Source organism: Phoenix dactylifera, chromosome 11 (assembly GCF_009389715.1).
Source record: "Phoenix dactylifera cultivar Barhee BC4 chromosome 11, palm_55x_up_171113_PBpolish2nd_filt_p, whole genome shotgun sequence".
NCBI lineage: Eukaryota > Viridiplantae > Streptophyta > Magnoliopsida > Arecales > Arecaceae > Phoenix > Phoenix dactylifera.
The window spans coordinates 23,600,895-23,627,304 of NC_052402.1; the positions used below are offsets into that span (position 1 = coordinate 23,600,895).

Genomic DNA, 26,410 nt, shown 5'->3' on the forward strand with positions numbered 1-26,410 from the left:
TATCACAAATATTAGATTTTTATTAATCTTCAGTAATTTAAAGAGTGCAAAGAAATATGAAATTGCATTGCTTGCTATAGTTGATCATGCAAACACTCTGCCCTTTATAGATATGATGAAGCATGTTCACCGTTTTCATGCCCCAAGACATACAGTTAGGGAAATTCAATTCTCTTAGCAATAACTATACATACGCATGATGCTTTCTCTTCCAACTAAATATCAGCAGTCCGTGCACGCAACCATCTCTTGCATGTGCAGTGCATGCGCAGACTCTTGTTTCCATCTATCTCATCAATCTCTGCACTTGATCAAATTATCAACTACATCTAAAGTAAAATGCTTGTAAGAGGAAGATCAATTCTACACCTAACATATAAGACACCATGATCATATATTTTCAACTAGGGCAACTGATAGGAAGAAAGCCATGTCTGGGATGACTCTACATCTCTCTCTCTCTCTCTCTCTCTCTCTCTGTGTGTGTGTGTTTTGTGGAAACCTCCCCCACCACTCATCTCTCTCCTCTTCTTTTTTATTCTTTTTTTTTTTTCTTTTTTTTTTGTGGTGGGGGGATGCTAAGATCAGGCAAGAATTTTGATAGAATGCTCATAAAAATAAGAGCTCATGCACCTGCTGAGTACAAGTGTCATCAGATTAGAAGATAGTTGCTCCATTTCCAGTCTTTCCTGCAGCATTATCATAGAGTACCCTCCTAAATTATCTCCAAAGCATCTTCCCACAAGGATGATGTTCCCTGATTCTAAGAATTAGCATGGTAGGTCTACCGCCCTCTCAGACACCATGAAGATTGCAGCAGGTAGGTTGGTCCATCCAGCAGCCAAAACCTGACAAGTGGCGCCCTGAGAAACATAATATATTTAATTCAAGAAGATCTACGATTCCCCATACCCAGTTGAATTGAGATAACCATCAGAAATAGAAGCTCCTAGAATCAGCAGTTCAATGCGAAGATGTTGCAACTGGCAAGGTACAGATTACCACATTACAATGCCAATCTAAGGCACAAGATATCCTCCTAGGACAATGTAATTAAGGTTTAAATGAACTATTGATTCTTTCTTTTAATGCATCATATTACAAAAACCTGTGATAGTTAATTCTTCCTTGTTATGTACTTAAATATCCTTCTATTTCAATAATACTGAAAGCAACGCAGTTTTCCATGTCATTATGATAATCATATTTTACAACCAAGCTTTTAGCCTATGCTGTTGGCACGTAGTTCTCTTGTAATTATATTTAAGAGAAGCTTGTACACTTAAAATAAAAGAATAGACAAAAGGACACAGGTAATCATACACCTCTTAGGAGTCATATCAATACACAAGAGGCATGCACATAAACAACCATAACTGTACGTTCACAGATGCATGCACACGCACACATATAAAACTGTTAGCGCAATGTGGATCCTTCAAATTATAAACTCTAGTCAAAATTCATGATCCACTTATGTCCATTGCACGCAAAGTAACTAGCAAGTCAAGCTGACACCTTCCCAGAAATGGTGATCTCATATCTGATAAAATAAGGCTAAAGTATCAATCCTTATACCTTCCTTCCAATGTGAAAAAAAAGAAAGAGAAACTGTTCAATTATCTAGAAATTTTAGTCAAAAAAATTAATTTCATGAGCTCATAAAGGACAAAGAATTTCCTTGCAGTCACTGATACTTGAGAATTCCTAAAGAGTGTAAAACTCTTAGCTACAAGCATATTTATTAGAGGTCAGATCAGAATTGAAGCAGCCTAGCTACATCAAACATTTAGAACTGAATACCGTAAGCTTTCATATTTAGGAGGGTATCAATCCTAGTCTGATAATATCTGATCCTGACCTGATCCGAAGATCTACTTATAAATTACAAGATGTTGGGCTGATTCTGCTCTAGGTCAGAATGAGGTGGTCATCCTAACTTGGGTCCTGACTCTGCTCTAGCCGAGAATGCTCTACAGCAGTGGTTGGGGTCTACTGTATTACTTAACCTAATATCTGCACATTTTATATTTATTTATATAAAGTATACTAGCAACACAAATTCAAGAAAGCTCAAAAATAAAAGGAATGCGACAATATGTGTATGTTGTTGTGCTAAAATAATATTTTTTACCTAAAGCTTTTCCAACATATATGGTTAGCAATATTGGCACCACCAAGTAGCTGAAAATCAGGCAAAAATCAACCTTCCCTATGAGAATTTTTTTGATGCTGCTGCTGAAAGTAAGGATGACTTAAAGCTTCATCAATGCTCAAACGATCCTCCTGCAATGCAAATGTTATTAAATAAGAAATAACAAATTATATTCATGTTTCCAATACAAGAAATGCCAGAAAGATTCTTCGTACAGATATATACATATGCATGAAAAATAAAGCAAGGTTTAGAATATCGAGGGTTTATATCTGTACAAGAGGGTTGTATGAATTTTGTGATACTATAAATGGAAACAAAATAAAGCAAGGTTTAGAATATTGAGTAATTCTACAATTTAATTAATAACATGCAGTGTATATGCACCATCATATAAAAAGACAACAAGATGCAATAAATTAGCAACAAATTGCTATAAGCTTGATTCCACAGGAGCATGCCTAATGATATTCTAGGATAGTAACCACCTTTAGGAAAAGTAATGTTAAGGTGAGGTTTAGTGAGTTATTGTTGTAACTTCTCGTTCACTATGTGCATTGGCTAGTTCGCTTCAGTTCACAAGCTTGTCCTTCCATATTCATTGTGTCAAATTGATATCTTTATGAGCAACTTTCCACTCTACTGTCCAATACAAAAGAAAGAGGATGGAACATCTTGGCTAATGCATTTTGTTGGTGTCTCTAGAAAGACTGAAATAAAATACTTTCTCAAATAGGAAAAATCAGCCTCCAATTCCTCCAGGATTTACTTATTTTCTTGTTTATAGATTACAGAATAGTTGTACCATGCAGGGTGAGTCCAAGTGAAGGGGGTATAAAAGACTGAGTTGTATATTTTCATTTTCTAAATGAAAATGTTTAGTAAGGCATCTTAACCCTCTTGAGAGAGAGAGAGAGAGAGAGGAGTCAATCTACATTACCTAGCCACCCCATTGTTAAGTTGCATGGAAGTGTTGACACTTTGGACATTTGAACATGGCAGGGCTAATACAATATAGCTGTATACTCCACTTGGAAGTGTCTTGCTGATGTTAGCACAAGATGTCTGACACTTGGTACCATTTTTTTGAGTGTCATCCCTAGAGAATCTTGGGTCACTTCTCAAGTCGTGCCCCTGCACTGTCTATTTAGCAATTGAAGATTCAATTACTCCGCACTGGACACATTCAATGAAGTGTCCTTAAGTTTTTTTGGATGTCAATTTTGCATATTTCAAGAGACGTTTCCTTGTATTTTTAATATAAGTTTATCAAGATATATGGAGACCTTAAGTGAAATGTATACACAAACACACAATATGTACCTGTATAAATGTATGTATATATATATATATATCAAGGTTTGTTGTACCGATCAATACTGGTGCATATCGACCATACCGTACCATATTGGTATCGAACTGGTAAGTGGTATGAGAGGCATAATGATACTTGGTACGCCAAACCAGCTCCCGTACTAGACATACCGACAGTGCAATAGGATGGTACATGTACGGGGTCGGTACAAAGACGGCAAATCTTGAAATATATATATCTATATATATCTATATATATCTATATATATATATATATATATATATACACACACACACATTCATATGCATATGTATATGTATACATATGGATATGTATATATATATATTCTTTTATACACACACACATGTACATTATATATATACACACACCATGTCCCATGCCTAGATATTTAAAGGCCGCCATGTCTGACATATGAGGACACTTAGACCGCTACCAAATGTCTTAAGTAACATTCAAGCTATATATATGAACATTAAGCAAAAGATATTCATAAGGAGCTATATAATCACAAGTCAACATTGTAGGCACAATAAAGCACATTTAGACTGATAAATCAGAATGCCAAACAAGATTTCATAATTGATCTGCACAGAGACTGCTTCACTGAATGCATGAAATGCAGTACATAGTAAGAAGTAGTTTATACTGTACTGTACCAGTAAGGTATTGGTACAAGTTAAGGTACAGTGCGGATCCATATCGTATTGTTCTGGGACAAACCGTATATTTTTTGTTGATTTCGAATTGAAGTCAGCAAATAGTTTGTTCTAAACCGTTTGCTGGTTTCAAGTGAAGTTCGCAAACCATTTTCCGACTTCAATTCCAAATCGGCAAAAAAAATTATAGGGCATCCCTTGTTTCGAAAGAAAATAGGGGAACCCCTACCAAGGTCGGCGGAACCATCCTGAACCGGACGATTCCGCCATTCCGAATCGTACCAGTGGCTCACTGGTACGGTTCCAGAAAAAAAAAAGACCCATTGCCGGAGCCGAAGAAGGAGAAGGAAAGAAAGAGCGAGCAAGGGAGGGAAGGAGAGGAAAGGCTGGCGGATGTCGGCAGAGCCGCGGGGGGCCGACGCTGCCAGTTCACCTATTTCAAACAAAACAGGGGTCTGACCACGGCTAAAAAATTTTACGATTTTTAAGTGAAGTCGGCAAGTCTTGTTTCGTTTGAAACAAGAGAATCGACCGCAGCCTCCACCACCCCCCAACCCCCCGCCCCCGGCGGCCTCCGTCGGCCCTCCGCCGGCGTCCGTCATCCTCCGCCAGCCTCTCTCCCCCTTCTCTCTCTCTCTCTTTTCCTCTCTCCCACAGTATAACTCTATCAGTACTGGCCCGGCACAGCCAGAACCAACTCGTCCTGCCGAAAAATCGGTATGGTGCCCAGTACCGGTTCCTCCGACCTTGACCCTTGCCGACTTGCCAAAAGGACTTTCAAGCCATCTCTCTCTCGACCTCTCTCCCTCCTCCCTCTCTCTCTCCCCCCTTCCTCTCTTCATCTCCCTTTCCCTTCCTCTCTCTTTTCCTCTCTCTCCTCCCTCTCCCTCTATTTCAAATCGATGCACTGAACCATGCTGGTAACCAACCAGCCTAGTTTGGTATGGCCCAAAATGGATGGCTTGACACGGTTCAGCACATCTTGGTACTAGTACACTTCCAACAGTCATACTACGTGCCTGTGTGGTACCAATATCTTACTATTAAGTAGTGCTACTTTAAACCTTGGTTCAATGAATACCTCCTGCTGAGATGTACATAAATTTACCGAAAGGTTATTGTGAAAAAAAGAGCATACTAGAGTATGCAATTTTTTGAAGATGCTCCATTAAGCTAAAGCAGGCATTGAGTGCTCTATATGCACATACTTTCCGATCTCATAAGCTCATCAACAAGCAGCTCGGAGAAAGCATGAAGTTCGTAGGATAATTTTTACAATGTCCATTTGAAAAGTGTGCAAGATATGATGAGCTCTTCTTCACCAGTTTCAGCATGGGTTCATATGATGTTATTCTCATAAGTAGGAGCCAAACTAAAGATGGATTGCTCAGTCTAAGTCTCACTACATAGTAAAAATACTCGGGAAATCTAAGTGCTTTAGGAAATAGGAATATGAGTACAAAATTTCCTCAAAATTTATATAATCCATTCATCTGCTAACATCCAGATGCTCATCTTTGAGAGCTATTAAGTGTCAATCTGATAAACCTACTCCAGTATGATTGATCAGTATAGAGGTCCACAAGGCTTGTATCTGCAAATTGTATAACCTAAAAACGAGTCATGAAGGTGGGTGATATGTTGACTCATCATGGTTTCTCTTATAACCAAGTGTAAAGGGATCATGACCATGTGAATTCTACAGTCAGGTAGTTCAGCACAACTAATTTATGCAATGTTCATTGACTTCATGATCTTAATAGCTAACCAATAAACCACTTCTCAGAACTCACATTCTGGGATCATAGACAGGAATGAGAAAACCGATCACTGTTACAAGTTACAACATATTTTCTATGTCTGTGCAAGAAAGATAATAATATTGAAATTTGTTAAATAAACATAAGAACTTAAGAGCCTTGACAAGTTAGTTCAGAACCTGTTTTTCATGACTCGCTTGGCTTTTCAGTAATCACTTTATAACGATGATATATCTAAAATAGAAAGTCAATCAGGAGCAAGAAATGCTGAACCGGCCCGTATCAACCGGTTCAGCCCGTACCGGGCCGGTCTGGTCTTGGACCTGGTTTGGCCTTAAAAAACGGTTCCGGCCCTATATGGGCCAGTTCAGCCCATACCGACCCGGTCCGGTCTCTCTAACCGGACCGGTTCGGCCTTAAAAAATGGTTCCGACCCCTATAGGGCCAGAACCAAGCGGTACCGAGTCGGAACCAGGCAATTCCATCCAGTATGGCTAGGAACGGTTCGCACCGGTTCCAAATTTTTGGTTGATTTCACCGGGATCATAGAAACATCAAAAAACATAAAAAAACATCAAGAAAATAACAAAAAAACATCAAATTACACTTAAATTCATAGAAAAAGTTCGAAAAGAGAATTCCAAAAAAAACGCGTGCGGAATCAGAAACCAGGCCGAACCAGTGGTACCGGTTCGGTACTGGTTCAGTTTGGTCCGAATCGGTACCGAACCGGTCCGGTAACCGACTTGTACGCCTATCGGTACCGGTTCGGCATACTTTGATCAGGAGTAATGATAAAAACGAGTTTTGGTATTAAAGAGGTGTTTCCAACTTTTCTGAAAAAATTAATTACAACATAGTTTGTTTCTCTCTATTTTGTAGATTTAATAAAATACTGCATGTGGAATGTCTACTAATAGACAACCATCCTAAAAGTAATTAAACTGAAAACCTGATTTCAATAACTAATTTTCACAAATTTGCAAAACCAGATTTCTCACATAGCATCTTCACACCAAGCACTTAACGAGGGAATGATCTAACTAACAATTTAGCTGATTGCAGATTGACTTTATACTAGAATTCTAAACAGCAAAACATGAGTTCCATGGGTAAACAATGGAAAACAATAAGTTCTAATTAGTATACTTTCTGAGTGAAACAAAACTTACCGGGTGCCATACCAACAACTGGCGCACTAATCGCAGTGCCCAAACATTTGGAAACCTGCATAACATTAATCAACATTGATTTTTGAGGTTTAGTGAACATATAAATTAGTACGAATAGGACACCTAATTGAATCAGAGTTGCATGTAAGTAAAAGGCTAACCCCAGCTTAAGAGGATCTTTACTCTTCACTTGATGTGAAAAGGACTCTTCAGAGCATTTCCAGGAAGCTGGCGAGACTCCAGCCTTGATTAAAAAAACGAGTTTCTCAGTACACATTATAGTGTTTCAATACAGAAGGTTACTAGAATTAAGAATCTACAAATTAGACTACACATATTACTGGGAGATGATAATGCTATCAACAAAATCCATGATAGTTTAGATATAAGGAGCTTAAGATGTCTAAAAATATCTTCAATAATATACATGCAACCCTGCACAATGCATCAAAATGGCCTTTTAACACGTCATGACATCATAATTATACATACATATATTCATACTATGCATGTGTAATCGTGCAGCCAAGAATTTACATGTATGTGAGACAGCTATAGAAGGTATTATGCGATCATTTCACTGTTAACAGAATAAAGTTTTGCATTTAATATTTTTTATACACAGTTTTCAAAATTAGAACAGAGATTCGTTAAATAATGCTTTATAATTGTTATATTTCTATTATTATAGCTAAAAATGGATGTTATAAGAGCCATTATTTCATTCAGGGAAAGATGTCAAAAGACAGGCTGGGCAAATAATAGCTATAATGTTTGCTATAATGGATAATAACAGTAATTTTGAGGGAGATAACAGTTGTTACAGAAACCAGGGAAAATAAAGTGGCGTGGTTACCAAAGTCGTATGGTTCCTTGTAAAATTTAAGAAGTTGATAACTTAATGCTGCAGTGAAGTAGGGACAAAATCTGGTGTTATGACACAATAGAAAGATATTAGAAGAGTCCAAGCTGCAGATCTAAAGGGTTGACTTTATTTTGTGTTATTACTACTTATTAGCAGTTTAATAGCTTGCAGTATCTTTCAATGTACTTGGCCACCTAGTAAGTTGCAGTCTGCATGGAAATGTCTAGCATTTATTGCAGATATTGTAACTACAGTCTATCTTCTGATTACTATAAATTATCAATGAAATGAGTAATGGGGAGGTCTTTAGAATTAGAAATTATTTTCTGCAAATTTCTTGCTAACAGAGTGAGTGAATTCTCCCACCAAATCAAGCATCTGGCTTTGTTGCATGAGTGATTCTGTGATTAGCAACATTGAGAGGCATCTGCTTCCCTCAGTGAGTAATTCCCGGGATTATGATCTTTCCCATTGGTTCGGATTTCTGGTCCAAACCAAACTTGCAGGAAGGAAGCCTGCATCATGCCATACATCACCATGGCCGAAAATGCCCCACCTATATGTTGTGGCATGCAGCGTATTGATTACCTGTATCAGCACGACAAGCACAAGATGCAAATGGCAGAGAGAAACACACCAGAAAAAGGGAAAACAAAAATGAAAGAGATGAGAAATTTACGTGGTTTGACAACTTGCCTACGTCCACGGGAAGAGCACAGATAGAATTTTCCACTAATGAGGACAAAGTACATAACCTTTGGATACTAAAACAGGAGTCTTTATGGTGATACCCACCCCTCTCTTGTTACAAAAAAAATCTCAAAATAGTACCTCATACAACTCTACAGCTTCTCACAGGAAAACCCTAAAAGAAAAGCTTCACATTATGTGAAGTACGAAAGAAAATAAACGAGAGCAGCCTGATAATGTTTCAAATCCACAACAACACAATACCTAAAACCAAAGTAATGTGAAGGGGAATTGCACTTTACAAAGCTTCCGACCAGAAATGTATATGCACCATGAATTTGTGCCCGAAAGAGAGAGTCAGCTCTCTCTTTCCTTCACTTTTTCAAGTTTAAACAAGCACTCAAAGCTACTTCCAAGCCTTTGGTCATGATGACTCTATTTATTTTAAACAATTAACCGAGTTCATAATCTCCCTTGGTTCACCATAGCCATTTTAACCAAACAACTTTGTCAGACTCAAATTATAATTTGGTTTGAGCAAAAGTCCCATGCTCAGTCACATGATCCAAATCCAGTCCTCAAAATATTTGTATAATTGTTGTTTTGCCACTAATGGTCAAAACAAAATACCATACATAACATTCTCCACCTTGGATTATTTTGTCCTCCACCTTAATGTGCATTCTCCTGTATCCCCCTCCCTAGGGTCTCCAGTAACTAGCAAATTTGGAGACTGGCCAAGTCTAGGCAATGCTTAAATTGTCCTCTATTACTGGCTTAGTCATGATGCTTGGTTTAAGATTCATTATCTACTACTACTAGAACCCAAAGGTCAAAGTTAGAAAAGTCTTACACACTAGTGTTTAAGATTCATTATCTACTATGACACTAATCATCACTTAGCACCTCAACAAACTAATTCATTTCCAAGGGTTACATCACATATCAAGGTTTTAAATACTGGTAGGGCACCCCATTGTCCTAAGTGTCTGGACGGGATGAGTTGCAAAATGGATCGGGAAGACATGGACATCCACTGACATTAGTGTCAGGATGCAGGTCATCCCATTCCACAAAAACTGCAGCGCTCCCATCTCACGGTATTTAAAATATTGGCGCATATATATATGTATGTATATGTATTTTTTACTTGTAGGTAGCTTATTACAAACATACCAAACGCTCTTTTCCTAGCTGAACAAACCCCTCAGGCTCCTCCAAATCACCAATCAGTCCTCCCATCAAGCTGCTCAAGCTCCATATGAAACAAGGGAACTATAGCAAAAAGAATCCTGATAATATGCTTTACCATCCATAAGAAGATTTCATTGAAATGCATTCCTTCTTTTATGCATAGCTTTAGCTACCATTCATGCCTTGTGCTTTTTCCGTTTCATCATTTGCTCCTTCCTTCTTTAAGTAGATCTACCTACAACTGATGTCTCCCCTTGGGTAGCTAAAACAAATCTCATGTATGATTTTTACGAAGAGACACCATCTCCTCCATTGTGGCTGCCATCCAATCGCCACAATCTTTGTCTCTAATGGCATTCTTATAGGATTAGGGGCCATTTGTTACAACAAGCAAAGCATAAAAGACATAATCCTCCAACCTGTATCTCAACAATTGACTTGTTTATCTCTTCTTCCTCTTATTTGCACTAAAGTAGGACTCCTCTAGAGTATTATCCCATGTAGGCCTGTTAATGAGCCGAGCTGCTCGAGCCCGGCTCGGGCTCGGGCTCGGCTCGTTAGTCAAACGAGCCCGAGCCCCAGCCCAATATGAGGCCCATTTACATCCGAGCCTGGGCCCGAGCTCGAGCTCGAGCAGGTCACGAGCCCAAACGGGCTCTAGTCTCTCAGTCAACCAGCAGCCCAGACCAAAGGAGCTCTAGTCTGAACTGTGAAGTCACTAAAGTGTGAAGTCTCCCAGCCGGCCCGGCCCGGCCCGGCCCCCTCCCGATTAACCATTTGCCCCAGCCCTCAGTTGGCCAGTTGCCCTAGTCTCTCAGACTCCCACTCCCAGCCCTCCCCCGAATCCCGATCGGCCGATCCCCTTCCCTGACTTGCTGCGGCGCAGCTCCTCCATTCTGAGGCCGATCCTCCACCTCCAAGGCTCCAACCAGCTCTGCCGGTCTGCCCCCGTTGCCTTCAAAGGACCAACCAGCCGTGAAGGTGAAGCACTTCGGCGGTTCGAAGGCTTGAAGGCTGAAGCCCCTCTGCCTCCTCCTTTCACCACCGCCCGATGCCCCGACCCCGCCGCGCTCCGCCTCCCTTCGCCCGCATGCTGTGCCGCCGGCCGTGAAGCCCGACTCCACAGACAGCACCACCGAACCCCCCCCTCCAAACCCCCCACACCCTTCAAACCCCTCACCCCCTTCCCCTCCAGACCCATCTGGACCTCAACGACTCGACCCCTCGACTTGCTCCTCCCGGACCTTCCCCGACCCCCGACCCCGACTTGTTGCGGCGCTGACCCCCGAGTCCCCGACCCCGACTTGCTGGTGAGTTCCCTCTTCTTTCCTCACCGTCCATCATCTCTTTGCTCCTCACTCAGCTCCTCTACCGTTTTGAGTTTTTCCATCATTTCTCTTTCTTTTATTTATTGTTTCTGTTATTATTGTTATTATTATTTCTTAATGAAAACGTGTTTGGAAGGAGGGCTGAATGTTATGCTTTCAAGTATTTAAATGAATTGGCGTCTAAATTTGATTGGTTTTGTTTTCTCCTTGAATAGGCTTTGTATGGCATGCTTATGTACTAAATATGTAATTTGATTGGTTGTTTATATTTTTCAAGAAATGTCAGATGGCCAACCTGAATTCGATCAACATGCCTCTACAGCTTATAGTGCAAACAAACTTGTTGACTTGGAAAATATTATTCATAAAGATGATGCAATGGATGAAATGAAAAAAATGGGTCCAGAACAATCTTGGGATGACCCAAACAAGAGGAAGAGATCTGAGGTGTGGACTGAATTTGATGTCATAATAGTAAATTGCAACACAAAGGCAAAATGCAATTATTGTAGTGCTAAATTAGCATGGAAGAAGGGGGGTGCCACAACTCATCTTAAAAGATATTTAAACGCTTGCATGCCTCGAAAACTTGCTAAGTCTAGCGAAGACAAAGAGTTAAAACAAAGCTTATTATCGTTTGCGGTTACTCAAGGTCATGCAATACTAGCAACTTACAAGTATGATAAAGACAAGATAAGAGAGATTCTTGCAAAGATGTTTATAGTGCATGAGTATCCTTTTAGGATGGTGGAACATCAGTTCTTTGCTTTATTCTGCAAAGCTCTTAACCCAAAATTTGAGCTAATAAAGCGGGTTACTTTGAGGAATGACTGCATGAAAATGTTTGCAATTGAGAAACAAAAGTTGAGGTCAATGTTAAGAAATGTTGATAGAATTAGCTTAACGACTTATCTATGGACTTCAAATGAAAACAATTGGGTACATTTGCCTCACTGGACATTTCTTAGATTCTGAATGGAAGTTGCAAAAGAGAATTTTAAATTTTTGTAGCTTGGCACCTCCCCACACTGGAATTACTATTGCTGATTGTATTCTTCAGTATCTAACTAAATGGGGGATTGAAGATAAGGTTTCCACTATTACGTTAGACAATGCATCTTCGAATGACACAACAGTCAAGGTCTTGAAGAAAAATTTTGCAATCAAAGGAAAGCTTTACTTCAATGGAAAAATATTTCATGTTCGCTGTTGTGCACATGTTTTGAACCTAATGGTACAAGATGGTTTAGCAGAAATACGGGATGTAATTGAGAATATCCGCGAAAGTGTGAAATATCTGAAGATGTCTCCTTCACGACTTCATAAGTTTAATGAAATTGTTAAACAGTTGAAGTTGTCAACCTCTAAAATTCTTCAACTTGATGTGCCTACTCGATGGAACTCAACATATGAAATGCTAGAGTCGGCATTGGAGTTCAAACCGGTGATTCCAATGTACAAGGAAAGAGACTCCAACTATAAATGGTTACCATCCGAGGAGGACTGGATACGAGCTACAGAAGTTTCAAAATTTTTGAAAGTTTTTAATGAAGCCACAGAAGTGTTCTGAGGACGCCAATATCCAACTTCAAATTTGTTCCTTAAAGAAATTTGGAGAGTGAAGAAGAAATTAAATGATATGTCCTTCGATACTAGAGATTTTGTGATGCGCATGACTCGAAGAATGAATGAAAAACTTGAGAAGTATTAGGGAGACTGTAACTTACTAATGGCAATTGGAGCAGTTTTGGATCCTCGCTATAAAATGCAGCTCATTATATTTTGTTTTCCAAAAATTTATGGTGTGGATGTTTTTCAACACCATATTGATGATGTTCGTGAAGCTTTAGATATGCTCTACAATGAATATGTATCTTCAGATGGACAAATAAATGTTAGTGCTAGCGATATCCCTAGTACCTCCTTCAAACTGAAAAGAAAAAGGACTAATAATGACTTTGATATGTGGGCTGAACAACATAGGAATGTTATTCCTTCAAACAAAACTGAGTTGGACATATATCTAGAAGAAGATATTTATAAGCCTAGTGAAGAAGACTATGACAAGTTTGATGCTTTGAACTGGTGGAAAGCTAACACCCTAAAATTTCGCTATCTATCAAAGATGGTTCGGGACATACTATCCATTCCTATTACTACTGTTGCTTCAGAGGCTGCATTTAGTGCTGGAGGTAGAGTGCTTGATCAATATCGTAGCTCTTTGAAGCCTGCGACTGTACAAGCTTTGATTTGTACTGGAGATTGGTTGCGTAATGAGCTTGGATTGGAGCAGTCATCAAATGTAAGTATCATTTATACTATAGTATTTAATATATCTTTTAGTAGTTAGTTTTTTAATTTATAATTTTTGGTTTCTTGTTTAATTTATAGGTTGATGAAGAGTTTATGCAATGGAACACAGAGTCTACAGAGACTGGTCTAAACTAGACTACTTGAGAACTTGAGATTTATTATGTTTATTGTGTTTCTTGAACTCTTTTGTAGAACTTGATTTGTATGGGATGTTTTTTTAGTTTGTTGAGGTTTCACTTAGACCATTTAAATTCTCTTTGATTGTCATTGCCTTTGTGCTTGGATGTGGTTAATTCTTTTCTTTTTTATCTGTGACAGGGCTTGCTGTCATTTTCTTTTTTTGTCTGTGACCATTTCAACAATTGCCAGCCCGCTTGATGGATCAACAGAAACAAGTTAGTCATGTTCATGGTTCTACATCCTTTAGTTCTGGGTCGTCATTTTATGGTACAAGTGGACGTCCATATTACAATGCTGAAGACGAAGTTAGTGGTGCAGATAAAGATCATATGATTTCTTCGCAAAGAAATTTTGGTCCAAGTTCATCCACCTATGAGCAGGAGGTACCTTATTGTTATTCTACTCAAGGTAATGCTTCATTTAGCATTTGGCTTTGCGCATGAATGATATCCCAAGTGCTGCTGCCATCTACGTTGGTCATTTGTCTTTGTTTTTATTTGACAATTTCATGCGAACAATATCATTTACAGTTGTATTATTGTACTAATATTGGATGCAGAGACAGATGCTGTAATTTATCTTTTTCTGCAGAGACAGATGCTGTAATTTATGTGAAACTGAACAGCCGAATTTGTTCCCTACTTTTGATGCATAATCTGGTGATTATTTTCCAAAATTATAAGATCAAAGGAAAGGCATCATGAATTTAAAAAATCACATGTAATTGCTGGAATTGGGTTTTAAATTTTAAAGATCTTTTTCAATTTCAGGAGCTAGGCCTATTAGCTGGAACACCGATTGGAACTTCACTTATTTAGCAATGGTGCCTGAATACTGGCTCACTGAAGGTGGTATGAAACTTACTGATATCAATCATCATTACTCACTTTGGTATGAATAAATTTCGTTTCTTTCTTTCTTTCTTTCTTGTTTTTCGTTCCATGTTGTATGAAACTTACTGATATCAATTCTAACAGTGTATTATGTTAGTTTTTGCCCTGTTGATGTATTTTGAAGGAGAGTCAAGACCAAGCTACAGCTGAAATATCACTGCTCTGATGTCCATTGAAAGTCCACTTGTACTGCAACCGAATTTTGCTGAATGTTGAGTATAATGCTGAGCTGAATGCCTGAATGTTACTTTACTGTCAGTGGCGATAGGTTATGCTGATGAGATGATGCCTAGAACTTTTTGTGCTTTGAGCTAATATGTTATAATGTTAAAAGCGATAAACTGATGCAACTGTGTAGTTGTTTTACACTATCTTTAAGATGGGACTTGGAAGGTGAGTTTATTGAAGAAGCAGACATGGATGTCTTGCCTTCTATATGGCCTGATGATATTGGGAATGAAGCCAGGAAGCAGTTTAACATGGAAAGACCTGGTGTGAATCAGGATATGCTGGGGGATGTTACGATCAAGGACGACCCTTCTGTTGTGGATTTGAAACACTGGAAACACGATAATGCTGAGAAGGGTTCTTCTCAGCTGGCATACCTTGTAAAACACTGGAAACATAAGCACAATAATGCTGTTCGGCTTCTCAATGAATATAAACACTGCCCGAGCCCGAGCTTGTTTGAGCTCGTAATTGAAACGAGCTTTACGAGCTCAAGCCCGAGCCTTTGCTTTGCCAAGCAAGCCCGAGCTCGAGCCCGATACAGAGCTCGGTACCGAGCCCGAGCCCGAGCTTATATGAAACGAGCCGAGCTCGATCCTCCCAGGCTCGGGCTCAGCTCGGCTCGTTAACAGGCCTAATCCCATGAAGTGCTATCCTCTTCCTGCTATCCTCTACCTTCCATATAGAACATTATGAACTTCTTGCTTCCACCTGTTTAACTGTCTTCTTACATGGCTCCATAGTAAAAGTATTCTCCATGTATCCTTGTTGCTAGCAATCTTCATGTCATGTTATTTGTTCAAAGTAGACTTCTCATCAAATGCATCCCTGCTGATAATTTTCTCCTGGAGTTAGTGTTCCGCAACTTGTACCTTTGACTGTGTTTCTAAACCCTAGAAACATACATGCCTTGGACCATGCATCCAACTTGGTGTGCTGCCCCTCCTTATATGCACATATGTAGGACAAAAAAAATATGTAGTGAAGAATAATCAAATTATTTACTTGTCAAGACCTCCTCCAGTAATTTGAGTTCAATAGTTGTAGGAGATTCGTAAATGAAATAACATGCCATGTCAACTCCCCCTACCTAGAACTCCTTGGCTAAGCTTGTACATAACCACATGCACCTGGCGCGCTCTCTAGCAATGTCTTGTTCATTCTCCCAACTACCCCATTATGTTGTGCTGTCCCTGTTATTGTAAGATGAAGAACAAGTCCTTTCTTATAGAACTTCTTGTACTCTTCTGAAGTGAATACACCAGTTGTTTGTCCTCAATACCTTTACTTGCTTGCCAATCTACTTCTCCACATTCTAATGCTCGGAAATGGTGAATGTTTATTCCTCATGAAGACCTAAACATTTTCTAAAGAAGTCATCAATGAAAGGTACATAGTACCATGTACCACCTTTAGAAACACTGGGTTTGGTCCCCACACATAGCACGTTTGCACTTAAGAATCCTCTTCTCCCATGTGTAGAGGATATGAAACTCACCCTGCATTTCTTACAAACAAACAAAAATTGCAGAAGCTTGTCTTGCAAGTTTTCCTTTGAGCACTCCCCTTTCAAGCAACTCTAACATCCCCTTCTCACTCATCAAGCCAGTCTCATGTGCCACAAATCAGAAGAATCAATCTTATCATCATTAGAGGATGTGATTGCCGCACCACTAGCAACTGCCTACCAAATCAGTAGGTATAAATTTCCTTCCTTCTTAATTTTCATCACAATCATAGTGCCCTTGCTCTGCCTCTGATGCCAATACTGCATACTCCAACCAATGGAATCTAACACCCCCAATGACATAAGATTCATCCTCAAACTAGAAGCATGTCTTACATTTGTTAATGTTCTCACCATTCCATCAGACATCCTTATTTTTACTGCTACCATTCCTATAATCTTATATGTAGTGTGGTCACCACTACTATAGTCCTATGTGTAGGATCTAGAAGTCATATAACAAGAACATCTACTATAGTCCTATAATCTATAAGTCACAGAGAGATTTAGTGCTTCAAGAAACAGTGAGAACATCTCCATCATGCTCAAAGTCCCTGGCCACAATCACTTGATCAACCTTCTTTTTATGCTTCTTGGGCCATTTTTTCCTTTTCTCGCAATCTAATTTGGAATAACTTTCTTGAAAAGTAGCACTGTATTTTCCTCTCTTCGAACCTGGACTGAAATTTTCTGCAGTCTCCCCCTTGTTCCTTGGATGTTCCCCTTCTTCTTGGTGCATCCTTAGTGACAAAATTTTCACTAGTTCCTTTAGGATTGGAATTTTTTCTTCTCTCATTGGTGAAGAGCAAGGAATTTACTCAAGAGGGAAACAAGAAAATCATGTCCAAAGATTGTAACAAATTGCATTTAAGTATAATATGCATTAACAAATAACACAACTCTTAATCCCTTTACGAACTTTGGATTCAGCTAGCAAGATCACTGCACAACCAACTCTTAGTATCTGTTTAAATTTGAGATCTAATAGCAAAATCCTATTTAGGAAATGGTAGAGTAATAAGTAGAACATGCAAGTACAGTGGTTATACAATTACGGGCTCAAAGGGGCTAATTTCCTTTACATGAAAACAATGAGATAAATTTCTAATCAATCATATGATACAAATATAGGCCGTTAAGCTTGTTTGAGCAGATTTGCTCTTGCTTATTTAAAGGTAATGAAAATGTGCATCAATATAGAACCCATGAACTTCTCAGAACAATCCCAGAACTGAGTTGGCATTTTTATCCAGATTTCCCCTTTTTTAAGCATATCTTTCTGTGACCAAAAGCACTAGACATCTAAACCACCGGACATCTAGATGTCAATGGCAATTGCCCCCCTTGACTCGCTCTGGCTCCACCCATCAGTCACATAGGGATATTTTGGGTGGAAATCTTGAGCAATGCATCCTAGATATTTTTATCTATATAAATTTTTCTTCCTATGGGACCTAGTTTCCTCTCTCTCCTTAAAAACAAAAAAAAAACAGTAGTGGTTTATTAAAGGGATATATTATTTGGACAAATTAATGTTATCTTAACTTTGTTATGCTTTTTGTCTGCGAGTTAAAGAGTAATGTTAGGGGCCCAACCATAGTACCAAACAAAAGTTATTTGCCAAATATGCTGTTCATGGGATCAATGTAATATATCATGGGGTTATAATAAAAATCATACACCAACCTCCTCATGACATGAGGTAATTGAACATCCTTCTTACCATGACCGGACCTCAAAGCATTTTTGATATCAGAATCCTTGCCCATTCACATTTACATATCATAATGTCATGTCCATGTGGGCCTAGCATGTATAGTAGTCATCTCCCAGCTCATCCCATTCCCTCTCTCTAGAAGAAGAGCACATGAATCTCCTTGTATTCCTCAATTCCAATCTCCATGTGTTCCCTTGTCCCAAATCTCGTGTAGACCTAGCTAGCAGTCAGCCTTTCTATAGACAAGCTCCTCGCTCCCCATTGAAGGTAAGAACAAGACTAAGCTTCATTAGTAAGAATAACCCTCCTCCCCAACAGCAAAGATTGAGATTCATCACTGCATCAAATAATAACATAAATGAAAATGGAAAAGATTTCAACTTGGAAGGGCTAATTAATTTGGCTAAACAAGGAAAGAAGACCAGCAAGTAGGTGTCTTTTTAGACTTTAACAAGGAAAGAAACACCATAATGCAATTTTGTCATTTTAGTCTTCAACAAGGAAAATATAACACCAAAATGCAATTTTGTCATTTTAGGCTTCAACAAGGAAAATATAACACCAGAATGTAGATGCACCGATGCATCTCAACAATTTGTTGATGGGAACAAGCTTGCCCATGATGCTTAGTCTTGTCCTCTCCTCCACAGGGAGCAAAGAGCACATCTATGGAAAGTTTGACTCTCAGCTAGGCACACATGATATATCGGATAAGGGACCATATGGAGATCAAAATCAAGGCATACGAGGAGACTCATGCACCCTTCTTGCGAAAAGAGAGGAAAAGGGATAAGCAGGGAGATGACTATTGCCACATGCTAGGCACTACAAACAAGACATTATGATATATGAATGCAAAAAAGATAAGACTAATAGCAAAAATGCTTGGAGGCCCAATCTTGGTAAAAAGGATGCTCGATTGCCACATGTCACAAGGGAGTTGGTGTATGTCTTATATTATAAACCAACATCTTTTGGCCTCCACATCTTCTAAATTTTTGGTCATTAACAGATTGCATGAGAAATTGGAAATATGGATAAGAATACATACTTTAGTTCTAGGATTCTTTCATGAGTTTGATGGGTTCTGCGCAGATGCATGTTGTCATTAACTATAAACAATAGAAAATCTATTCAAACAAGCACAACGATCCATATTTGTATCAATGGTTATGATTGATTACATATTTATCTCACTATTTTCATATAAGGACAATTTGCACCTTTGAGCAAGTAATGGTAATAACCACCATGTTTCCTATGTTTCATCTACTTTACTCTTTCACAAATAAGATTTTGCTATTGCATTTCAAATTTAATTAGAAACAGAGGTGAAGGAGGGGGGAAGGGGGTTGCACAGCTATCTTGCTATCTAGATCCCAAGTTCACAAAAGGATTAAGAGTTGTGTAATTTATCAACGCATGTTATAATTGTATACAAATGGTTATAATCTTTGGACAGGATTTCTTTTGTTATCCCCCTTGAATGAAACTCTTGGCTCCACCACTAGGTGGGCATAGGACATGATCATTGACTATTATTAACTGTGCATGTGATAGAGAATTGTCCAACCTTCATGCATAGCCTACAAAGTTTCCCCTTCCAATACAATTTATTTGTGAGGCTTGTCATGTACAAATTCTTCAACCGGAACTACAAGTTTACAGTAGTTTCATCCTCAATAAAGTTCAAAGCTTTGTTATCAAACTTAGCCCAATCTTCATTGCTCATCATTGCAGGCTTGTGATCCTTCCCAAGCAATGCCATATGAAGGCCCTAATGAACCAGAATGACCTCACTCTTTTCTGCCACAGAACAAAATTCCTTGCTCCATCAAATTTATCCAACTCAAACTTGAAGATCATAATTTTGCTTATAGACCGAACCTACTATTATACCAGATGATGAGACATGCAGTGGATAGATCACCTATATTAGCACGATATGCACAATACACAAATAGCAAGACATACACTAGCAAAATAAAGGGAAAATAAAAAGAAAAGATATGGATGATTTATGTGGTTTGACAACCTGCTTACAACCATGGGGACAAAAGAGATAATTTTCCACTAATAAGAATTAAAAACAGACCCTCCAGATCCCAGAACAAGAGTTCAGTATGCCCAGCCCTGTTGTTACAGGACAATCTCCAAAGTCAAAATAGTACCTCACACAACTCAATGGCGTCTCAAAAAGCCTCTCATGTATGGGAAGTATGAAGGAAAATAAATGAGCTGCCCAATATTGTCTCAGATCCACAGCCGTAAAATTCCTAAAAAGCAAATAAATGCAAAGCATAATCACATCTAACAAAGCTTAAGGCCACAAAAGTACATTGTGAAACATAGTGGATTGGGCCCGGTCCACTTGACCAGCCTAGCCAAATTTTGGCCCAAACAAAAAATAATGCATGTCCTGCGCACGTGCGAGCTAGGAAGAGACTCCTGATGGGAGTTTTCTTCCTCCCGAGTTCGTCGGACAGAATCCGACTCCGGGTTGGACTTTGGTCACAGTCGAGCTCTATTTAGAGCTCCTACCATCCTTCCTCCACCCCCCACCGGAGATTCAAGCCTAAACGGAGCTATCGCCAGAGTACTTTGCCGATTTTCTCTTTGAAGCTTGGTCGCCATCGTGCCACCGCCGCCGCTACCATTCGCCGTCAAGAACCAAGTAAGGACCGAGCTAACTTCAATCTACCTCTCTCCCTTTCTTCCGAATCCTTTGGAAGTTCGGTGTCAGCCAGTGATCGTCGTATTTTGGCAGAGAAGAACAGGTGCTCTTTTTTTTTCCTGTTTTTCTTTGGATTTTTCTGATTTTGTTCCTTCTTTTGGCAGGTTCCGCCGCCAGTTCTTATTGCTGAGACTTCCCACTGTTCCTCCGCAGTGGCCTGAGGCCTTGGTCGGAGTTCCAGCTGCCGGGATGCCTCGATTTCGTGATTTAGGAGGATGAAACCCATGTCTTTGATTGGACTGATACTTTGAATTCGCTCACAGAGTAAGTAATGTTTCGCTTTTTCTAAATTTATCAGCAATTTATAAAATTATTATATTCATGACTTTTGAGTGATATTATTCATAAGGTATGAATTTGATGAATAGTATATGATGCAGGAGCAGCAGGGGTCGACTCATTGCTTTCATGAGTCAACTCATGTGTAGCAGGGGTCGACTCATTGCTTTCATGAGTCGACTCATGTGTTTAGTGAGTCGTCCTTTGATCCTAACAGCATAACAGAGTTGGTTTTGAATTAATTCTAGGAACAATATATGGTTAATCAGCCAGCATGCCATATACCATTGGAAAGCTCTACGCCTCTAGTTTCCAACGCACCTGATATCATGCCATTTGAAGATCCCTAGAGAAAGTTATGGCATTTTTACTACAGCACGTCTGGACTAGCAGCGCCCAGCGAAGTGCATTTAATTTGGTCTTTTTCCAGCACATAGTTTTATTTTTCTAAGTGTCTTTTGGTATTTCTAAATATTGGAACATGTAACTAGACTCCCATCAATGTGTTTTAGCACTGTTTTGTCTTACCTTTGCTTGAAGGGATGTTCCAAGATAGCATATACAACTGGTACATGAATGAAATGAAAAAGGAGAGTTGTTATTTTTCAGAATTCCTTTCCAGCAAGCCTTTCTTGCTTTTGTGAGTTGAGTGGCATCCTCCTACCAATCAAGCGCATGGCTTGGTCGCATCGAGTGGCATCTGCGATTAGTAGCGTCGAGTGGCATCCGCTACCTCTGGTTGAGTGGCATCCCAGGATCATCTTTTTTCTTGGCTGAATCCTTTTGGTTTGGCCAAGACTTGCAGGTTTCAGCCTGCATCAAATTGGTATCAGAGCAGGTTTTCCTGCAGTGGTGTCCCTTATTTCGAAATTGTTCGATCGTCTTCGTATCTTCGGGTCCTCTACAATGCCTCCACGGCATCAAAGGAATCCTCCACGGCGTCATAGGGATACGGAGCATGATGAAGTGCAAGCTGAACTTGCTGCATTACGAGAATCGAATCAAGCACTGACAGACATGGTAAATAAACTTTGTCAGCGGATTCAAGCTTCACCCACTCGAAGCCATAGAAGTCAAAAAAGTGAACACAATATCTTCTTCAACAACCACAGCCAAAAGAATCGTTCATCTTCTTCTAGTTCTGTTCTAGAATCTGGTGTTGCTGATCAATGGTCCATGGAACGCTTGACCCGTGCTTTGGAGAATACCGATCGAAGCATCCAAGTTCAAGTGCAAGACTTTAATGGCAAACTTGATAGTTGATGCTGATGGCTATTGTGACTGGATGGCATCTTTAGAAGCTTTCTTTGATTGGAAATTTCTTATAGACGAGAGAAAGGTGTAGTTCGTGGCTACGAAGCTAAAGGGTCATGCTCTAATCTGGTGGCAACAATATCAGCGTAGCAGAGATCGAAGAGGAATCCCAAAAGTCAATACCTGGGCTGAGATTAAATTGAAGCTTGATGAGAAATTTCTTCCCTTGAATTATTCTCAAACTCTCTACCAAAAGTTCCATCAGTTGCATCAGCGTGTGGAGCAATCTGTTGGTGATTATACAAAGCAATTCTACAAGCTTATGAGTCGTGTGAACTTACAAGAATCTGATGATCAATTAGTGGCCAGATATGTGAGTGGACTGAAATATAACCTCAAAGGCGAGCTGATGATGCATTCGCTTCATTCTCTGGAGGAAGCATATCAAAAGGCATTGAAGGCAGAAGAGAAAATAAAATGGAGTTCATACCGAAAGGGTGAAAGCTCAAAAGGGGTGAAAGAGAAGGGTAAGAAGTTGGCTCCTATCTCTGAAAAACAAACCCAACATCAGGGTGGAGGGAGTAAGGAGAGTGGGAAGTTTCATTCATCTTCCAACAAATATTTTCGGTGTGGTGAATCTGGGCATAGATCCTATGAATGTCCAAAGAAGAAAGCTGAATTGTATCTCGAGGAAGAAGAAAATGAAGAGCCAATTTATGATGAAGAACCAGAGGCTGATCTTAATGAAGAATATTGTGAAGGTGATTGTGATGCGCAAAGTCTTGTAATCCGGCAAGTGCTGACTGTTCAAGAGACTGATAGATGGCTGAGGCATAACATTTTTCGAAACTATTATCTTTCTTATGGAAAGAAGTGCATCTTGATAATTGATTCGGAAAGTTATGAGAACATGGTGTCAAAAGTAGTGATAGAAAAGCTGAAGTTTTCTTGTGAACACCATCCAAAGCCTTATAAGGTTTCCTGGTTCAAAAAGGGTGGAGAAATCATGGTGACTCAGAGATGCAAACTAAAGTTTGCTGTTGGCAAGTATAAAGATGAAATTTATTTGATGTGCTGCCCATGGATGCCTGCCATTTGCTTCTTGGCAGACCATAGCAGTTTGATAGGAATGCTTATCATGATGGGAGGAAGAACACTTACACTATTATCCACAACAAAGTGAAGTATGTTTTGACCCCATGAAAGACATTCCAAATAGTGTGCCTTCTTTGAACCAAATCAGCTTATTATCTTACAAGGAATTTGAAGAGTCCTACAAAAAAGATGGTATTGTTTGTGCTCTAGTTGCTGCAGAAAAAAAGGAAGAACTTGAAACAGAAGTTCCGGATCTTCCTGCTGGTTTACCACCACTTCGAGACATTCAGCATCGAATTGAATAGATTCAATTCGAAGTTCGAGGCTTATTGGATAGATTCAAAGGCTTAGCTCCTGCTGACCTTCCTGCTGGTTTACCACCACTTCAAGACATTCAACATCGAATTGATTTCATTCCAGGTGCTATTCTTCCTAATTTGCCTCATTATAGAATGTCTCCTAATGAGCATGTTGAATTACAAAGGCAAATCATTGATTTATTGCAAAAGGGATTGATTAGAGAATCACTTAGTCCTTGTGCTGTCCCTGCCCTTTTCACTCCTAAGAAAGATAAAACATGGAGAATGTGTGTTGATAGTAGAGCTATAAACAAGATTACAATCAAGAGGTTTTCCATCCCTAGACTTGATGATATGCTGGATGAGTTGGCTGATGCAAAGGTGTTTTCTAAGATTGATTTACGGAGTGGTTATCACCAAACCCGAATTAGAAAAGGTGATGAGTGGAAAACAGCCTTTAAAACCAAAGATGGTTTGTATGAGCGGCTGGTTATGCCATTTGGATTATCAAATGCCCCCAGCACTTTCATGAGGCTTATGACCCAAGTTTTGAAGAACTTCATGGGGAAGTATGTTGTGGCGTATTTTGATGACATCCTGGTTTACAGCAAGGATAGTGTACAGCATGTGAATCACCTATCCAATGTTCTCAAAGTGCTCCATAAAAACCAGTTGTATGTGAATCTGAAGAAGTGCTCTTTCATGACTAATCAAGTTGTAGTTCTAGGCTATGTTGTTAGTGCAGATGGTATGAAGATGGATGACGAGAAGGTAAAGGCTATTCTTGATTGGCCTACGCCTAGAAGTCTGACTGACGTGAGAAGCTTTCATAGTTTGGCATCATTCTACAGGAGATTCATCCGACGCTTCAGTACCATTGCTGCTCCAATGATGGATGTTCTAAAGAAGAAGGAATTTCAATGGACCAATGAGGCTGAAAGAAGTTTCCAAGAGTTGAAGTCCAAACTTGTTCAAGCACCGGTCCTAGCACTACCAGATTTCTCTAAGACATTCCAAGTGGAGTGTGATGCTTCCAAAGTTGGCATAGGAGCTGTTCTCTTGCAAGGGAGAAGATCTGTTGCTTATTTCAGTGAGAAATTCAGTAATGCAAAGCTGAAATATTCAACCTATGACAAGGAGCTATATGCAATTGTTCAAGCCTTGCGGCATTGGGAACATTATCTAATTAGTGTAGAATTTGTGCTCTATTCCGACCATGAAGCTTTGAGATTCTTGAAGGGCCAAAAGAAGCTGAATTCTCGCCATGCTGGTTGGGTATCATACCTTGAGAAGTTTTCTTTGTTCTACACCATAAAGCTGATTCATCAAACAAAGTTGCTGATGCTTTGAGTCGACGGCATAGTTTGTTGACAACATTCTCTTATGAAATTACTGGCTTTGATCTCTTACCAGGTTATTATGTTGCAGATCCATTCTTTAAAAGGGTGTTGCAGAATTTGAATATGAAAAGAGTAAAGACTATTTGTTGATCAATGGCTATTTATTCAAAGGCAATCAACTTTGTTTGCTAGAGGGATCTTGGAGATTATTTGTTATTGCAGAATTACATGCTGGCGGACTTGGACATTTTGGAAGGGACAAGACTGAAGCTCTTGTGAAGATGCGATACTTTTGGCCTACCCTAAAGCGTGATATTTCTCGGTTTGTGCAAAATTGTCTTGTATGTCAAAAAGCCAAAGGGGGAGTCCAAAATACTGGTCATTATGAGCCCTTACCAGTCCCTAATGCTCCCTGGCTTATCAATGGACTTTGTTCTTGGTTTGCCAAGAATACAGCATGGATTTGATTGCATTTTTGTGGTGGTGGATCGATTCTCCAAGATGGCTCACTTTATACCATGTAAGAGCTCTACTATTACATTTCACATAGCTACTTTGTTTTTCAGAGAAGTTGTTCGTCTACATGGTGTTCCAAAGTCCATAACTTCAGATCGTGATGTAAAGTTTGTTGGTCACTTCTGGAGGACGCTGTGGAAACTTTTGGAAACTCGATTGCAATTCTCCAGTGCTTACCATCCTCAGATCGATGGACAAACTGAAGTAGTGAATAGATCCTTGGGGAACTTACTAAGAAGCTTAGTGGGAGAAAACCCAAAGAAGTGGAAATTTGTCATTCCTTAAGCTGAATTTGCTTATAATAGTTCAGCCAGTCGATCAACGAAGAAGCCTCCATTCGAAGTTGTTTATGACAGAAATCCAAGTCATGTTCTTTATCTCTTGCTACTACCAAATCAAACAAGAGTGAGTATGGAAGCTGAAGAGTTTGCTGAGCACATAAAGGAGGTCCATAAACAAGTTCAACATCAGCTGCAGCAATCTACTCAAATGTACAAGTCACAAGCTGATGTTCATCGAAGGAAGTTAGAGTTCAAGAAAGGAGATTTGGTCATAGTATATTTGAGGAAGGATAGATTTTCTATAGATACTTATAATAATCTGAAACAGTTAAAGTTTGGACCCTGTCGGATTCTGAAGAAGTTGGGTCCAAATGCCTACCGAATTGAACTGCCTGAAGGATTTTCAATCGGTCATACCTTCAACATATGTGATATTTATCCTTATTATGGAGATGAGGAGAAGATTGTGTTTCAACCAAAAGACTTCGAGTGTCGCATCTCTAATCCTCCGCGTGAGTCTGTTGACGCTCTGGATGTACGTTCTATCATGACTCAGCATGGCACTTATACACAATACTTGGTCCATTGGCAAGGAAAGCCACATTCTAAGGATGCATG

General features: G+C 39.4%; 2 protein-coding genes across 6 annotated transcripts in view; one reads left to right on the forward strand and one right to left on the reverse strand.

The window, feature by feature from the left end:
- The window catches only part of LOC103718236, a 94,283-nt gene continuing 67,873 nt past the window's right edge, over positions 1 to 26,410 (reverse strand). For 4 of the 5 annotated variants that reach the window (XM_039131925.1, XM_039131921.1, XM_039131922.1 and 1 more), the window contains 4 exons: positions 7,241 to 7,323; positions 7,080 to 7,134; positions 2,135 to 2,286; positions 1 to 863 (listed from right to left, as the gene is read on the reverse strand). In XM_039131925.1, coding sequence (XP_038987853.1) covers positions 2,203 to 2,286; positions 7,080 to 7,134; positions 7,241 to 7,323 — 222 coding nt within the window. In that variant the 3' untranslated portion in view covers positions 1 to 863; positions 2,135 to 2,202. Of the gene's footprint in view, positions 864 to 2,134; positions 2,287 to 7,079; positions 7,135 to 7,240; positions 7,324 to 17,874; positions 18,332 to 26,410 lie in introns of those variants that run through there. The other variant, XM_039131923.1, reaches the window with a different exon arrangement.
- Positions 11,176 to 15,255, forward strand: LOC120112455 (zinc finger BED domain-containing protein RICESLEEPER 1-like). Its single transcript, XM_039131927.1, has 2 exons — positions 11,176 to 13,458; positions 13,548 to 15,255. Exons 1-2 carry the CDS (start codon positions 12,886 to 12,888, stop codon positions 13,602 to 13,604), a joined length of 630 nt encoding a protein of 209 aa, XP_038987855.1. The 5' UTR covers positions 11,176 to 12,885; the 3' UTR covers positions 13,605 to 15,255.

What these genes read in the sequence shown, in the direction of transcription:
- LOC120112455 (XM_039131927.1), top strand. Translation starts at nt 12,886, where the DNA reads ATGGCAATTGGAGCAGTTTTGGATCCTCGCTATAAAATGCAGCTCATT. An exon ending in GATTGGAGCAGTCATCAAAT is followed by an intron (nt 13,459 to 13,547) that starts GTAAGTATCATT and finishes TTTAATTTATAG; the next exon opens with GTTGATGAAGAGTTTATGCA.